Source organism: Heterostelium album (assembly GCF_000004825.1).
Source record: "Heterostelium album PN500 unplaced genomic scaffold PPL_scaffold8, whole genome shotgun sequence".
NCBI lineage: Eukaryota > Evosea > Eumycetozoa > Acytosteliales > Acytosteliaceae > Heterostelium > Heterostelium album.
Genome location: NW_008805070.1, coordinates 445,610 through 462,630, shown reverse-complemented (window position 1 = coordinate 462,630; position 17,021 = coordinate 445,610). Strand labels below are relative to the sequence as shown.

At 33.1% G+C, this 17,021-nt stretch overlaps 6 protein-coding genes across 6 annotated transcripts; 2 read left to right on the top strand and 4 right to left on the bottom strand.

Moving 5' to 3' along the window:
• Nucleotides 1-127: 127 nt before the first annotated feature.
• On the bottom strand, nucleotides 128-1,709 carry PPL_07827 (PH domain-containing protein; the record flags this gene model as incomplete). The annotated part of the gene is made up of 5 exons (XM_020578661.1): nucleotides 128-179; nucleotides 257-547; nucleotides 621-908; nucleotides 982-1,194; nucleotides 1,267-1,709. The coding sequence occupies 5 exons, from the start codon at nucleotides 1,707-1,709 to the stop codon at nucleotides 128-130; spliced, it is 1,287 nt and encodes a 428-aa protein (XP_020431530.1).
• Nucleotides 1,710-2,051: 342 nt separating this feature from the next.
• PPL_07826 (uncharacterized protein) lies at nucleotides 2,052-6,804 on the top strand (the record flags this gene model as incomplete). The annotated part of the gene is made up of 8 exons (XM_020578660.1): nucleotides 2,052-2,057; nucleotides 2,333-2,399; nucleotides 2,792-3,979; nucleotides 4,041-4,727; nucleotides 4,802-5,890; nucleotides 5,964-6,070; nucleotides 6,449-6,512; nucleotides 6,659-6,804. The coding sequence occupies 8 exons, from the start codon at nucleotides 2,052-2,054 to the stop codon at nucleotides 6,802-6,804; spliced, it is 3,354 nt and encodes a 1,117-aa protein (XP_020431529.1).
• Nucleotides 6,805-7,424: 620 nt separating this feature from the next.
• PPL_07825 (uncharacterized protein) lies at nucleotides 7,425-9,391 on the top strand (the record flags this gene model as incomplete). The annotated part of the gene is made up of 4 exons (XM_020578659.1): nucleotides 7,425-7,844; nucleotides 8,172-8,408; nucleotides 8,478-8,808; nucleotides 8,874-9,391. The coding sequence occupies 4 exons, from the start codon at nucleotides 7,425-7,427 to the stop codon at nucleotides 9,389-9,391; spliced, it is 1,506 nt and encodes a 501-aa protein (XP_020431528.1).
• Nucleotides 9,392-9,470: 79 nt separating this feature from the next.
• PPL_07824 (uncharacterized protein) lies at nucleotides 9,471-11,924 on the bottom strand (the record flags this gene model as incomplete). The annotated part of the gene is made up of 3 exons (XM_020578658.1): nucleotides 9,471-10,967; nucleotides 11,064-11,547; nucleotides 11,623-11,924. 3 exons carry the CDS (start codon nucleotides 11,922-11,924, stop codon nucleotides 9,471-9,473), a joined length of 2,283 nt encoding a protein of 760 aa, XP_020431527.1.
• A 228-nt stretch (nucleotides 11,925-12,152) lies between these two features.
• On the bottom strand, nucleotides 12,153-14,933 carry PPL_07823 (RNA-binding region RNP-1 domain-containing protein; the record flags this gene model as incomplete). Its single annotated transcript, XM_020578657.1, has 7 exons — nucleotides 12,153-12,170; nucleotides 12,474-12,599; nucleotides 12,674-13,415; nucleotides 13,497-13,567; nucleotides 13,855-13,949; nucleotides 14,559-14,668; nucleotides 14,782-14,933. 7 exons carry the CDS (start codon nucleotides 14,931-14,933, stop codon nucleotides 12,153-12,155), a joined length of 1,314 nt encoding a protein of 437 aa, XP_020431526.1.
• A 434-nt stretch (nucleotides 14,934-15,367) lies between these two features.
• PPL_07822 (uncharacterized protein) lies at nucleotides 15,368-16,646 on the bottom strand (the record flags this gene model as incomplete). The annotated part of the gene is made up of 3 exons (XM_020578656.1): nucleotides 15,368-16,195; nucleotides 16,279-16,563; nucleotides 16,629-16,646. 3 exons carry the CDS (start codon nucleotides 16,644-16,646, stop codon nucleotides 15,368-15,370), a joined length of 1,131 nt encoding a protein of 376 aa, XP_020431525.1.
• Nucleotides 16,647-17,021: the final 375 nt, after the last annotated feature.

The following is a 17,021-nucleotide window of genomic DNA, read 5'->3' as shown; positions in this document are numbered from 1 at the left end:
TAAAATACATGTGTAGTTTTTCAAATTAAATTATTGTTTGTTTTTTTTTGTTTGTTTAATTCTTTTTTCTTAAAGTTAATAATAATACAATTTTGTTTTTTGTTTTTTTTTGTTAGTTTTGGATTTTCTACCAACATCCATTTTTAACAACTCTTTTAATCCACTTTCTACTAACAACTCTGAAATTTTGAAAAGAAAAATTAGTTATTCATTTTTCACTTTGTTGATGTTAACATTGTGCTTTAAATATACTTACAGCATTGTTAAAACGAAAATTAACCAAGGAGCTAATAGACCACCACAAACACCAAATGTGATTTGATATCTCATGTTCATCATTGGTTGTTTTTCAAAGAATACATAATGGATATCATCAACATCATAGTAGCATGTAGAATATTCATTGACTGGCCATTCACTTTCTGCATATGATGGACATTTGTTTCCTTGGCAAAGTTGTTTCATTGTACTAGTTACCAATGTACCATTTACATCATATTGTACATCCATAACAATATTATAGTTTTTCTTCAATAAATATTGGACACTATTAATAATAAAAAACAATTAATATACATGACCTGTTGAAATATAATTATCTAACAATTTGTAATACAAACTCTTGATTCAATACGAGACAGGAGGAAGTTTCTGTTTCCATATTTTTGAATGGTGCAACATAGAGTTTCCAGAGTAATATAAATAGTACTGCCAAAACGATAATCCACAAGAAGAAAAGATAAATCATCCACATACCACCAAGGAGTCTACGGTTCTCAAAAAAGGTTTTAAGAGTATATGAATCCTTTTGTGGTGAGAATCTTGATGTGGGTGGTGGAGGTGGTGGAGTATTCCATTCTTCTTCACTCATTTTTCCTTTATTTGTGGAAATTACATTTATCCATTCACTAGTTTAATTTATGAATAATAGATATATTAATAAACAACAAAAAGTATTTAATTTTCATAATACAAACATACTCTAAAGTAGATTGAGAATCCAAAATAAAAATCCAAGTCGATCTAGATCTGGTTTTTAACTGAATGACATATGGAGTATCAGCAGTGACAAGATCCTCTGCTAGCTCACAAAATACAATATCATATAGATGAAGATTTCCTCTGGTAATTCTATCATCTGCAGATTCTTTCATAATCAATCCACCTTTTGATAAATCAATGTATCTATCCTCCCTATAAAAAAAATAATTGTAAATAAATATTTTCTTTTGTTGTTCTTATATATTCATTTCGTAGGTTGCTTACCATGGCTTTGAAACACCTTCGTCGTTGATCAGCTGAACACGGAACATACCCTTGAGTTTTGGTTCTGTTGGTGGGGCGCTTTTGTTCTCCTTGTGGATGGCATCAATCTTTTTGTTTTGTCTGTATTTGGCAAAGTCATCGAGATATTCACCAGTTGTCTCTGTTGGGGGCGCAACTGCTGGCTCAGGTTGTCTGTTGAATACCACTCTGTCGTCATCGCTGTCCTCCTGACTGACTTCATCGCTTGCAGATTCGGTGTCATGTTTGTCGACCATTATCGATACTCTTGGAGTTACTTCAGTTGTTTTTGTAGTTGACACTGGCTGACGGCTAAATTTAAATCCTCTTTTGGAAACTTCCTCTGAGGCTTCGACTCTGCCTTGGTCACTTTCAGTATCACTCGAAGAACTGTTACTAGCACTTTCAAGATCTCTCTGATACATTGTTGTAAAATTAATTTTAAGATTGAAACAAAAATAAAGTCTAAAACTTTAAATTTTTTTGTTTTAACAGTGCTGATTTATTGATGAATCGGTTTGATCAAAAAATAAAACGTTTTTGTGTTGTTTCTCGCATTTGTGTGGTGGCGAACAATTTTATTTTTAGTTTCACAGAAAAAATCAGGATTTATGTAATTTTTTTGAGTCGGTGTGCCTCTTTGTGCAATATCTTTATATTATATACTTTTAACACATTTATGCAACTTAATCATTGAGAAAAATTGAATAAACATAATTTTTTGTTTTTAAGTACAACTATTTCAATTATTATTAATTTGAAGTAAAATGATTGTATAAAATTAATTAATGTAATTATTTTGAAATATCTTTTTTTTGTTTTTTTATTTAATTTTTTAAGGCTGACCCTCATAAAAAAAAAAATCGGTGCCTCCCCATGAACCAAAATAGAATAAATTAACGTTACAACTTTGATTGAAATTTTTTGATTTAATTTAAATTGCGCGACTAGATATTTTTATTTTTAAAATTTTAAAATCAAAAAAAAAAATTGGATATTTTGAGTTACACAAAACCTTGGATTTATATGTCTCTTCTTAATTTAATAGTCTTACACCAAAACAAAAATTAATTTTGACACTTTAGACCTCGATGAGGAGGTCTCTACATCACAAAGTACTAATTTTGTGGTTCGGATTTTGAATTTGCAAATTTTCAAAGTGTGAGCTGTTTTTTTGGTGTGTGATGATTGACATTTTCTTTGGATGATGTTATTCATTGTTTTTTTCTCCTCTGGATCTGAAATAGGTCGAAGAATTATTCTCATTAATAAATACATGCCAGCGTAATTGAAGACCAAAAGACAAATAAAAAAATGGGATTGTTTTAAATTTAAAATAAATTGTTCCCAGACTCTAAATAAAAGAGAAACCAAAAACAAAAAAAATCTATTATAAAATGATATCTTTGGGATTTTTTTTAGATTTTCTTTTCTCCAGTTTCAAAATAATAATAAATAAATAAACTAGTTATGAATTTTTTTTATTTCTATCTATTTATTTTAATAGTTTTCCAAATTAATTCTGTGCAATCTGCCAATAAGTGGGCAATCGTGTATAATTATAAAGATGGTCAATGCGATAGCGTGATCAAACTTAGTTCCTATTATTTAGGACAATGTTACCAGTCGGGTACAACCTCATCTTTTACCTATAATCCATCGGGATTGTCTTTGGTTTCCAGAGATTATTATGCCAGCAGTACCAGTTGTACAGGAGCCAAATCTACTAATACCATGTTCGATGCAACCGACCTCTGGATCTGTGACGGCACCACTGGTATGGCTGCAGTTCAATCGCTAGGTCCAATTTTCCTTAGTTTTTGGGATGCCTACTACGAAACCTATACATCATCGTGTACTGGAGATATGTACAAAAATGCTAGATCCGTTGTTGATCTTTCATCAACTACGGTCTGTCCCAATGATGAAGCAGGTGTAAATAGACAAAAGCAATTTGTAGTTTCTGCAGATTCCACATCTGTTACCATGTCATTCAACGCCAATCAATGTGCCTATACCGGTCCAGTTACATACTCGAAAACCTGTACTGCCAATGCCAATCGTATTACAAATGCCCAAGCACCAACTGGTACCGTCAATTTTGGTACCTTCTATAGACAACTCAGCTGGAAGAGTGTCAACATTACCAATGTCACCTGCGAGCAAGGTCCTGTTTACAACTATAATTTTGGAGCTGGAAGTGCCTCCAATCCAACTGTATTTTGCCCCGATGCAAAGTTTTGTGTAATTCCCAATTTAATTCCATTTTTGAATGCTGACGGTCTCACAGTGAATATTACACTTCAGGCCGTTGCTTACAGAATCAACCAAACTACAAGTGTTATGGTAATGCCTATTGAAATTGACGGGCTTCCAGATCTAACTGCTTTAATACAACCGAGAACAAAGACTGTGTTTATAACGGTGACGTTCTCCGGTGGTGATAGCAGTAATGTATTATTAGTCAAAAAGGGTAGCCAGGCACCATATTCAAATGGAAACATTGCAAGATTCCAATTGGATACTACCCCAGGAACATTTAATCCATTATATTTAGCTGTAAATAACAGTGGATATACATCTCAGTTTAGAAACTATTCTTTTACTACCTATCCATTGGTAAATCCACCAGTTTTAGATTCTATCATCGAATTAGGTTCCGCTTTTACTATAACTTGGTTAGCGGCAACAGGAGGTAAGATATAATTTTATAATATAAATATTAAAATATTTTAGATAACTAATTTTTTTTATAGGTTTTCCTGGAGATACAAGTTACAATGTTTTCTTAAATGGAAATCCAGTAGGAGCTTGTCAAATTATTACCGATACTACTTGTAAAATTCCACTCTCTGGTTTTGGTACCTATACAGTTTCTGTAATGTCATCAAATGACGGATCCAATTCAACAGTTGTAAAATTCCCACCATATAATTTCCTTCCATTGACACCTCCAGATATTTCAGTTACCGATAAACACATCAAGTCATTCACAATTAAATATGGTGCAACCGGTGGAAGTTTAAATGCAACCAATAGCTACACAGTTTATTTAAATAATGTCCAACAGTATAATGGTCCTTTGACTACCTATACTTTTACAGGTCTCCAAGCTGGAACCACCTACGCTGTCAAAGTAGCAGCTGCCAACGATATCCATACATCTCAGGCGACACTTGACGTTACAACCTACACAATGATTAAATCTGTTATTTCCATCCAACAAACTAAAACACAACTATTAATTAGATATAATTCGACTGGAGGAACACCTTCAACAACCACCTATTTAGTAAAAGTAAATTCAACTACACTCACAGAATCTAATCAACCTGGAGTTGAACCAATGAATTTTGTTGTCCAACAAGGGTATTCAATTGAACTAACAACAACCAACGACGGTGAACAAGATGTACAAACCTTAAATTACTATGTTTATCCAAGTAAGTAAAGATAATAATTAATAGGAATTAATAATAATTGATGAACTAATCAAGAAATTGTTTAATATAAATAGGTCCAACTGGAGTTGGTATATCTGTTTACTCAAGCAATCATTCTATTTATACAAATTGGACTGCAAGTACTGGTGGTGTACCAGGTTTAACTGTTTACAATGCTTACCTTTCATCAGACAATTCGACTTGGACACCTATATGTATTTCAATTACCGAAAAACCATTCGAATGCAACTATACCAATTTGATTTCCGATTTAACCTATTACTTTAGAGTAATCACAACCAATGCCATCTTCTATGATCCGGTTTTAGATTTTGAGAAGGGAACTACTAGAGAATCGGCTATTAAGGGATGTGCCGATCCACTCTGCTCCAATCACGGTACTTGTGTCAATGGTCAATGTAAATGTGTGAAAGGATTCAACGGTGAGGTATGCCAGACTGAAGTCAACGGAGGAGGAGACTCTGGTGTAGCGCCTCAGGCTGACCAACCTTTGCTCAACATTACGTTGTCCGGAACCACTTATTCTTTCTCACTAAACTCGATCCGTGAGCGTACTCCAACCGGTGAAATTTTCCAGTATATCAACTTGACTGAGGTCACATGGAAGGCTGTCAGTGAATCGCATGACTCGGTCATCAACAGCATCGATCAATCGAAAGTTAAGAAGAACCAATGGGTCTATGAAATGAGTACACAATCGGCCATTGTCCAATCGATTCAGATGACATTCATTCAATTCTTACCAGAGGATTCAAGTTCGAGCGTCGATTCTATTAATTTGGAATTTGCGATGGAATCATTCCCACTAAAGTACGGTGCCATAAAGTATACATTGAAAATTGATGAATGGAAGTTCGATAGCCAGCTTAACTACTTGGAAGTAACAACATTGCTTTCAACCCCCGTTGATCAATGCTCGGTTTCATCGAGCAATCAAGCAGTGATCACCAACGCAGACTCTGGTACCTCCATCATTACAATTGGTGAGGCGAACGGTACTCATATCTACGGTCGTCTCATTAACAGAGCAATGTTAGATTCCATTCCAAGAGTGATTTCGTACAACACCATACCTGTAGGTAATAACAACGAGTTGGTAACAGTGATCCCCTATTTCTTTACAGAATGTATTTTAGATCCAGGTATGTAGATGTTTTTTTTTTTTATCTATATTTGTTATTAATTAGCTTTTTGTAATTCACTTTACTTCTTTAGACTTCTCACTATTGTTGAATACTAAATCTGATAATACTGGAGGATGCAACCAGTCAGCCTCAAAGAATGAAAGTTGGAAAATTGCTGTTGGTGTAGTTGTTGGTGTTGTAGGTGCAACGGCAATCGGAGTGGCAGCTTTTCTAGTGATAAAGAAAAAACTCTTATCAAAGGATGAAGACAGCAAAATGGCACACAAACTTAAAAAATTACAAGAGTGAGGGGGTGAGAAAAAAATAAATTATTAAATTAGAAAAAAAAAAAACCCTCCAAACTTTGAATCTTTAAAATTTTTGTTTTATTTTTTTCATCATTCTAACAAATGTGTGTTATTGGGAATCAGATTTACAATTGATTGTAAGAGGGGAGGTTCTTTTTTTTTTCAAACCCCTCCTTTTTTTTCTCAATTTTTTTTTGTTTTTTTTCCAAATTTAGTTAAAATGAACAATATTGGTGATGAAATTTGGTGATGTTGAAATTTTTTAAAGTCATTAGGTGAACGAGGTGCTATCACAACACTAATATCTCGAGATAAAAAATTTAGTTTAGCCTGTTTGAAACACCTTTTTTTATTTTTGTTTGTTTAACAATGGTGATTAACCAAACTAAACCTTTTTTATCTATCTATTCATTCAACCTTGAAAGTAGTATTTTGTGTTACTGTGGGTAGCTTTTTAAATTCCAATTAAAATTTTAAGCTTCCCTTCACTGGCATCTCTATTATATTGATGCAGGTGTAAGTGGTGTGTGTTTTAAAATTTACACTAGTGTGACATGTCTTGTCAACAAAGAGAGAGTATTAAATTCTTTTGGTTCTAGTTTAGCAACATTTAATTCCAATTAAAATATACATATATAGATAAAAACCATAGTGGTTAGTTGTAGAGTTTCATCATCACTACCAAATTGCAAACATCACTTTTTAAAAATAATAACAATAATAGTAATAACAATCATCTTTACAAATAAACAAATCAACAAATAATAATAATAATAATGAACACAGATATAATTAAAGTTTGAATCTCTTTAGTTTCAAAAACACAATGCTTAATAGATTTATACTTTTTTTTATTATTTATGTATAGTAATAATATATCATCGTTTGTACACTGTCAGTCACCCAATTCCATTGCCTACAAGTACGGTTCCATTTTTGTAAATTTCATTGAAAACACCATCCCACCCTATCAAATCGATTTTTCTTTTTCCAATGCGTCGAACATATACAAGTCTCAGTATCCTCTGATGATGCCAAACATTGAGGCACCAACCGACGTCAATCTTTCTTTTATTGAAAATGTATCTCTAATAACAAACACACAAAAATACCTGACCACTTCATTTCCATCGTTGGAAATCACTTCGTGCAACATCTATTTATTTTCCAACTACAAACTTCAAACCCCTTCACTCACAGTCACCAACACGTCGTTTTACTCTTTCTCACCGTACCATTTATCTATGGAAATACAAACTTTTAAATATATCACCATCGCTCCAAACACTCTGGTTCTAACGAACTTAAACTACACGGGTGACACCTTTCGTCTGGATTCTAGAGTGAATGACAAGACCTCTATATTCACTTGTGGATATTCCACCGTTTTTCTTAATAAACTGATTATTAACAATCATAACAATGTATATTTTTACAACATTCGTCTTTTAATAACTACACAACTCTCTGCCTCGGAAACAACGCTTACCTTTGAAGAATGTTCAATATTGGCTCCAAGATTAGACTTTTTCGGTCAATCTAAAATTAGTATTCTAAACTCCACGTTTGAAAACCAGACATTGATAAATTCATTCTCAAACAATGCCTACAGTGGTAGTATATATATAAATAATACAATCTTTAAAGATTTTATTTCATTCAATGTATGTTTACCAAATTAAAACAGCAATCAAATGGTTATTAATATTTTTTATAGATTTCAGGTGGTGGGTCACTCTCGCTCGAGAGTGTAACAATACCGAAAATACTATTGGTTTCCTATTTATATAGAATCAATATTAAAAGTTCATCTCTTTACTTTCAAGAGAATCTACAAACTTTTAATTTTTCCTTAAATGTAGAACAATCAAACTTAGTATTCAATACTATTTCCCAACCCATTTATATTTATAATAGTTTTTTTAATGTAAGATTATATTTATTATCTATCGAGCTAGGTTAGTGCTAACACACTCTCTCTTCTATTATAGTACTATACAAATTTAATCGTTGAAAATACATATTCAATTATTTGCAACTGTACTTTCTCTGCACATAGTATTGTCAATAGCTATAATGGCACTATTGAAATCAAGGGTTATGTAATAAATGTAGTGACAACCTCATTTCTCATTCAAGCAAACTATAACTCTGTTGTGTTATTCAATGGTACAGATATTAAAAACTCAATAACCATACTTTTAAATGATTCTAAAATTTTATTTGCGGTATGTACAGAGATAATAATTGTCATTTATTAATTAGTGCTCTTTTTTAACAAATTATGATTTACAAAGAATAATAATAGGATAACAAATGCAAGACTTAATATAAAGACTATTTCAGAGAGTATTATTTCATATTCCCAGGATGGTATGCAAGGCTATTTGGAGTTGGTTTCTGGATCGGTGTTAAGCATCCAAGATTCATCATTCAGCTTTGACAATTTAAATATCAAATTAAATTCAAGTACTCTTGAATCCTCCGGTAACCTCTCACTTATTGATAATATTTCGTTTATTGACTCTGTATTGAAACCATCATGTTATCAGGATAGTTGTCAAATTCATGTTTTTGGTATTACAAAACTGTCGCTAAGAGTTCCAATTAAAATCAATGTCCCATTAGGTAAGCTTCTAAACCGGATTTGATCAATTGTAAATCAAACTTACTAATTTATAATATTTTTACAGTTCATCTAATAGATATTAAAAGTGATGACTTTGATGGTATTGTAAATATAGAAATTCAAAATAGATCCTATATTAACAATACAGACCTCGAATATACCGTTGTCAAGTTTAGTGATCAATCGATATCGCTCAATCCCAACATAAAATTGAAATTTGAATTTTCAATGACCTCCAACTCATCAGATAACAACCCATCGACCAACGAAACAGTCTATTACCTCGATAAATATTACTTGAACAATCAGACATTTGAATTAAAGTTAAAATTTGTTGCCATCGTCAAAGGAATTCCTACTAATTCTCCATGCATAACACCTACTCCCACGAAGCCGCAGGTGGAAACAAACAGTGGTGAATCACCACTCTCTGCCATTGTCATTGCAGTTGTAGTCTCAGTGTCGTCGGTCCTGATTTTATTGATTGTGGTTATCATCATCTACACTTTCAAGCTGAGGAAAATGAGACAAACAAAATTTGTCAAGGATAAAAAGAATATTGAATTTCTTGTGTTTGGTTGAACTAAATTTCAACTTTTACCAATAAAAATTAATGTGTGGATCCTTTTATTATACATTAATAATAAATTGTTTTTTTTAATTACATAATATTACAGTAGATTTTACCTGATCCACCCTTTAATTTCTTACGAATATTTTCATCGATAGCTTTGATCTCTTCATGTTTCATATATTGTGAGAATTGGAAGGTATCGGTCACGGAATAAACTGCTTTCAGGCCAAGGAAATTGGTTGCACAGGTTGGAGAGATGACACCGTCACTCTTGAGACCGGCAACGAATATCGGTTTCGAAAGTTCTCTACGTCTGATCTCTGAGAAATAGGCGGGAAGTGATTCCAAGTACTCGGGATTGGTGAGGTCAACACAGACAATGAAACAACTGGCATTGGTGAAATCATATTGTGAAATAAATTCAAGCTCTCTGTAGACCATGGTGTTCTTGTAGCTTCGACAGACGAACGATATTCCATTGCCGAATGTTGACTTTCCAATACCTCTTTCACCAATGATAATGGCAATCTGTGATTTAGGTTTACCTGAAGAAACTTGACGGTCGAAATTGAAAAAGGAGGCGGGATTTGGCTTGACTGTATGTACATATGGGGTGGTGTCAGTTGATGGAGGTGGTGGAGGTGGTTTTGGAATGGAACCAGAACTCGATGACGATGAATAAGATTCACTTGATTCATATGTTTTCTTTGGAGCAATTGGTTCTTTGTAAATTTCGTATTTAGGTGGCCAACTCTTGATAGGTGTTTTTGCATTCGCTTCTCTTATGGAAATCATTCTCTGATTCTCAAAGTAACCGATCTCTGGGTTATAGTAATAGAGTGGTTTACCAAAGTCCTTGTGAATCACAAACCATGGTTCGCTATTCTTTATCTCTGTTGGTTTACCATATTGTTTCTTAATCTTTTTGCTGGTTGGAGTTGCATCTACATATGGGGTATTTGTATTGGTTGTAGTTGTGGTGGTTGTTGTAGTTGTTGTGGTTGTGGACTCAGGTGTTGTCTCTGGGCTGGTTGGTGTAGTGGTGGTTGGTACATCCGATGTACTTTCAACTGTGAAATTCTCTTGATTCAAATCCTGAAGAATTTCTTTGAGATCCGAGTCGGTTGTTTGTTTGTTTAGCTCCTGTTCGTACTCCTTGAACTTTTGTTTCGATGCCTCACGATAGCAGATGGCCAAAAACATTTCGGTGATCAAGTTGAACTTCTTAAAATTAATACAGATACCACCGGTACGCTCTGCAATCTCGTCGTAGAACACAGAGTTACCAAGTGCCTTGACACCGTAGACTTTGATACCTTTCTCGTAGAGGTCATCACACTCCTTGAACCAATTGATATTTAAATCGGTGAATGAAGGTGGATGTGGATTACTGTCACCAATCATAACGAATGCCTTTGATGTATGGTGAGACCAACTCAGCTCCTTTGCTCTAAAGAGTGCATATTCATATGCCTCTGGTGAATCTCCACCCGATGTATCCTGCACGGATTTAATGAAACGAATCAACTCGTCTGTGTTCTGAGTTAAATCCAATGTTGATAAAACTAGCTTACCATCACAATACTAAATAATAAGATAAAAATTAATAAGTCAAACCAAAAAAACAAAAAGATTATTTATCGATTTTGAAATTAATTTTCAAAGATAACTAATACTTACATCACCCATACCCATGATACCTATTCTAATGTTTGGAATATCTCTCATCAATCTAGCGACTGTACTTTCAACTTGTAACTTTACATTCTTGATGATGCTTGCCATTGAACCGGTAGTGTCAAAACAGAATACGATTTCTACGTCCGATGAGATGGACGATTCGACAAAACTATTCAACAGTGCATCTTGGTCGAATTGTTCTTCTTCCTTTGCTGGTGGAGATGGAATGGCAGTAGTGTGATCTCTATAATCAACGGCATCTGGTGCTTTGGAAACTGAAGATGGATAGTAGTAATTATAAACTGGCTCTGGCGCCTTGTAGACTGGTCTAGCCTCAATAGATATCTCAACAACGCCATAGTTACTGAAATACTCATGCAACCTATATGATCCACTCAGTTTAGTTGGATTTCCAGGTGTATGAATAGAAATATTTCCATTTTGAATCTCTTCAATTGAATCTTTTAATTGATTTCTAATTGCACTGTTTTATCGGAAAATGTCCAATTAGATTAGAAATTAAATTAATTTTGAATGTGCGAGAGCTGGTGTTACATACGTATTTAAATGACTTAAACATAGACCATCATTGTTTGGTACGGAAACAGGGTATTCATTATCTTTGTATCGAACTGTGAACTTCAATTCCTTGATGATCATCATGTGAACGGTAGATTCTTTTCTGACACCACATCCTGAGATGGTTCCTTTGGACAATGGAGAACCTGCGAACAACAACTCGAATTGAAATTTCTTGTACTCGGTTCTCTCTGCGACCTTATTGAATAACACTTCAGTTAAATCCTCAGGTTGAACATCCAATGAGAATGTAATGGTTGGTGTTTTAATTAAAATCAACATTTTTTTTTTCTTTAAATATATACAATAAATAAAATAATAATATAAATTGTTTTACAGAACAATTAAATGAAACTGATAAAATAGTTTCTTGAGCATAAGATTACTCTTTAAATCAACAAAACAAATCTATTTTTGATGAACCACCACACACCAAAAATCTAATTTTTTTCTGCTTTTTATTTTTTGATTAAATTTGTTCAACACTTTTGTTTCGCTGAATTTTTTTGATCAACAAATAAAATCGATCTATTTTTGAAAATAGGAAGATATTTGCAATATTATGTTTTAATATTTTATTTATATTTTTAATAACAATTTATTTATTAATAATATGTTTTTTTTGATTCTTTAAAGTTTTTTAAAGATTCATATTGAGGCCAACATCAAATCTTATTTTCCTTCATTTTTGTGAATTGAATTTACAGTGAAAGATAATCTTAAAATGCTTCCCTCTAATTTTGTGTTATTGACAGTCTATGTATGATGGAAATGAATTAGTAAAGCTCTTATACAATTTCTTCTTTTTTTTTTGTTTTGTAAACTACTTACTATCAATGCTTCGGTTGCAGATTTTAAATCTGAAAACTCAACTAATCCCATCAATTTAGTGCTACTTGGTTGTGGTGGGAAGAACTTTACTTGATTTGGAGCGCTTGCACCAGAGTTTATAAATAGCTATTAAAAATTATATAATTAGATTAGTGATTTTGGTTGCAAGTTGCTGATTTTTGTTTGGTAATACTACTTACATGAGTTAGATCTTTTTCTGTAAATGTCATAGGCACGTTCAAAAAGTGTAAGGTGGCAGATGGTTTATAGATATTCTTGTAGGTGCCAAGACCAGCTTTGAATCTGTTGAGTGGTGATTCAGAGTAGTCTTTGGTCTTTTCGGAGTCGGCAATCGATGGATGTCTAGAGTGGAAAACCTGTATCTTTTGACCGAAAATGTTGGCCAAATTGAGGCAGTGAATGGCAGAGTCTGCTTGGATGCCATCGGCCATCTGCACCATAGCACCGGATTTGGTGTTGTGGAGCATCTTTATCTTCAATACGGTTCCGTAGAGACAGAAGATATTGAAGAGTTGGTCGGCGGTGATGTTCTCTGGCAGTTTGTGAACCATGATAACCGATTGAGTCATTGGCTCCATGGGGTATCCCATGAATCCGGGGTGGTGTGGTTGGACGCCGACGGCGCTTGGGTGTGGAGCGGCGGCAGCTGCACTGGGATTCATCATGTAGGCGGATTGCTTGGTGAATCCAGTTGGATCCATATGGGCGGGTGCGAATGGATAGCCGTGAGCAGTCATTCCAATGGGTGCACCGGGTGGCTGTATCAAGTCCATTGTGTAATCTGTTGTCTTCTCGTCGTTTACCTTTACATTCAACTTGTTGACACGAGCGAAATCAATCTGGAGTGTACAACTGCCAGTATAGATATCCTGTCCATTCAAAGCATCTTTTGCAACCCATGCGGAATATGGTGATTCAAACCTGTTGTTATATGAAAATGGTTAGATTATTTGAAAACAAAAAAAACTAACAAATGATTGATTGATTGATTGATGTACATACTCTACAAATGCTTGTAATCCTTTCTTTTGGAAAATAACGATTCTAAGTACTCTACCGTAGGGTGAGAAGATCTGGTAGAGTGTAGATGTGGTGATTGGGTAGAGTGGAGTAAAGATCGAGCACAACAGAATGTTGTTTGCTCCGGCGGGTGTAGCAGGACTCTTTTTTGATTGATTCAAATGCTGACTCTTAGAATATGAGAATTGGATCTTAAGGGGAAAGTAAAAAGAAGAAGAAAAGAAAATAATAAAAGGTAAGTAAAAAAAACATTGGTAATGTTTTCAAATGTGTGACAAAAAAGGTTAGTATGAATGATCGTTGCCAACGTGTTTCAAAACAAACAAAAACAACAACAAACTTTTTGACCGAAAAGAGATATGGGAGTCGGTGAGGATGATTGGGCAATGATGGCTGAGGATGATTGAAGAGAATCCATTTCGATGAGTGCTTGTCCTTTTCTCAAAAGGCACACTGTTGTGTTTTAATAGTATGTTTTTTGTTTGTTATATATGTTTACATTGGTGGTTGGTTTTTTGTATTGTGTTGTTATTATTATTATTATTATTATTGATAAGAAGAGGAATGTTGTGTTGTATGATTTATTGTATTGAATTGAATGTTGATTATATATAATTATTTGATTATGTTGATAATTGGACGCATTTTGATTTGGATTTGAGGTAAGGAGTTCAAGGATTACGTGATTCGAGCGATTTTGATGAAGGTAGGGACGTGATTGGTGATCGGTGATCAATGAGCAATCGATAGCAACAACATACATACAAAATGTATTTGATATGTTTGGGTGTTTTAGTATTGTTTTGTTTATTTTGTTTGTGTTTGGATTGTTTGTTTGTAATTTGTTTATTTGAATTAATTAATTTAAAGGGGAAAAGAAGATAAAGTGTGAGAGAATGATGATATTTTGGTATTTTTCTTTTTAAAAAAGATTAGAGTTTATAATATGTATATATATAGATATAAGTTATATATATATAAATAATATGTAGAATAGTATATTTAATTATTATTTATGAGACTATTATTGATTTGTAAACTTACCTGACTCAACTCTACCGAATGGTGCCAACAAAGAGGTAATCTCTGCTTCACCTATATTATATGGTAATCCACGGCAATGTACAACTGCACTTGGTTGTAATACCTCATCACTATATATATATATACATATTATATATATTAAGACATTTATTAATATTGTTTGTAATAAAATAGATATGTTTTTAATTTGCGCTTGGTGAATGATGTTCATTTAATAACTTACAAATCAGTACCTGAAGCAACTATTGAACCATCTCTATTTTCAACTTTAATTCTCTTGTGGAATGTATCATTTCCAATGCCATTGTCATAACTATTGGCACCATACAAATCAACATCGTCAGACTCTGAATAATCTCTTTTTTTTACATCCATCATTTGTTGTTGTGATTACAATCAATTGTTGTTGTCTATCGAACTAAATTTGGTATATACAGAAAATTTTAATTATTTTATACAAAATTAATAAATAAATTTAAAACATCAATCTATCTATTTTGATTTTTTTTTTTTTTTTGATGTTTTTTTTTTTTTTTTAATATCAAAATAAATTGGTATTTTTTTGTTAATTTTTTAATATTAATTTAATTTATTATTATTGATGAATAATATTATTAATATCTAGTTGAAATTAGTTTTTTTTTTTTATATTTATTAGATTAGATTTATTAAAATATATAAATATTTATTTTAAGTTTGATTTTTATTAATATTTTTGAAAAAAACTTAATCTAATTAATTTTTTTGTGAATTACACTAAATGTAGTTTGTTTGGATTAAATTGAAAAATATAATAATAATAATAATAATTAAGAATTTCCTCTTTTGGTTTGTTCAATTTCAATTGCTTCAAAGATTGATTTGAAATTACCAGCGCCAAATCCCATGCTATTCTCGACTTTTTGTATGATTTCAACGATGAATGTTGGTCTGTCTTGCATTGGCTTGGTGAAAACCTGTAGGAGGTAACCAGCCTTCTCATCGTTGTCAACGAATATGCCATACTTTTCGAGCAACTCGAAACCCTCTGTCACATTGATACCTGCAGCAGCCATCTTTGGCTTCACTACATCGTAGTAGTGCTTTGGTGGACGCATCAATTCTACACCACGCTTTGTGATTTTATCGATGGAGTCGACGATGTTGTCAGTGGTCAGAGCAATATGCTGAATACCGGCACGTCCATAGAAATCGATATACTCTTCGACTTGTGACTTTTGTATTCTCTTTTCGGTCTGGTTGATCGGGATCTTCACGTTCTGAGTTGGGTCGGCTACGACAATCGACGAGAGCTCCGATGTCTCGGTTTTAATCTTCTCACTCGGTGTCCAATATTGGTGGAATCCCATCACTCTCTCGTACCAATCAACATTCTTGAGGAGTGTGTTATCCTCGACACAGTAGACGTGGTGATCACATACCTTGAGACCGACAGGTCCAGTAATATGGGTAAGTGGATCCTTGAAAACATTGCTACTGAAACCAGGCAGGAATTCACCAGTGTATTTATTTCTTTGGACAAAAGTATGTGTCAAATTTCCAATTGGCGATGCAATGGTTGCCATAATAACAATTCCATTTTCATCTGAAAGTTCGTATGGCTCCTTAATTGAAACTGCTCCAGCTTCAACTGCAGACTTATTTTGTGGTTAAATTAATAATAATAATAATTAATAAATTAATTAGCTAATGATCATTTAATATAATATTGAGTACTTACTGAATATGATAATTTTGCATCATCAACGGTGAATGCTAAATCTTTAATACCATCACCGCCCATCTCCATGTGTTTGGCAAACTCCTTGTTGTCAGTGGTCAGCGATGAGACGAATGACAAAGTAATTCGGTTTTGACGAACGACATGAGTAGCATACTCTCTATCACCTGTTTCGAGATCTTTGACGGCTATTCTATCAAAACCAAACTTTGAACAATAGTAGGAAGAAGCTTGCTTAGCATTTCCAACCCAAAAGGTAATATGATCATAGGTTTCAATATTTTTCTAAATATAGTTTTTAGATTTTTAGATAATTTGCACATTTCCTATTGGCAACATTTATTACTTACAATACTAGTTGGAATCATTGTGTTTAGTATTTATTATGTAAAGAAAAAGAATAATTCTATTAGAAATAATTGTGTAAAAAGATTAATGTATTGTTTTTGAATTTGTTAATATTTATTACAAATGTTTTTGAGTTCCTATTTATATTGTTGGATTTCCTTTGATCTTTATAGAGTGGTACTGTAAGATTAAACCACAACACTCTTTAATTATTAGAAGACATAATTATTAATATAGATTCAGCTAAAAGGCACAACCAATTATACAATGATTTTTGCTTATTGAACTAAAAGCAAACTGTTATATTTTTAACTTTTTGTTTTGTTTTTTAACTGTTCTTGGAATGTTTAAAAATGTATAATGAGCTGTGCTCTGTTCCGCTCCAACCGTACACA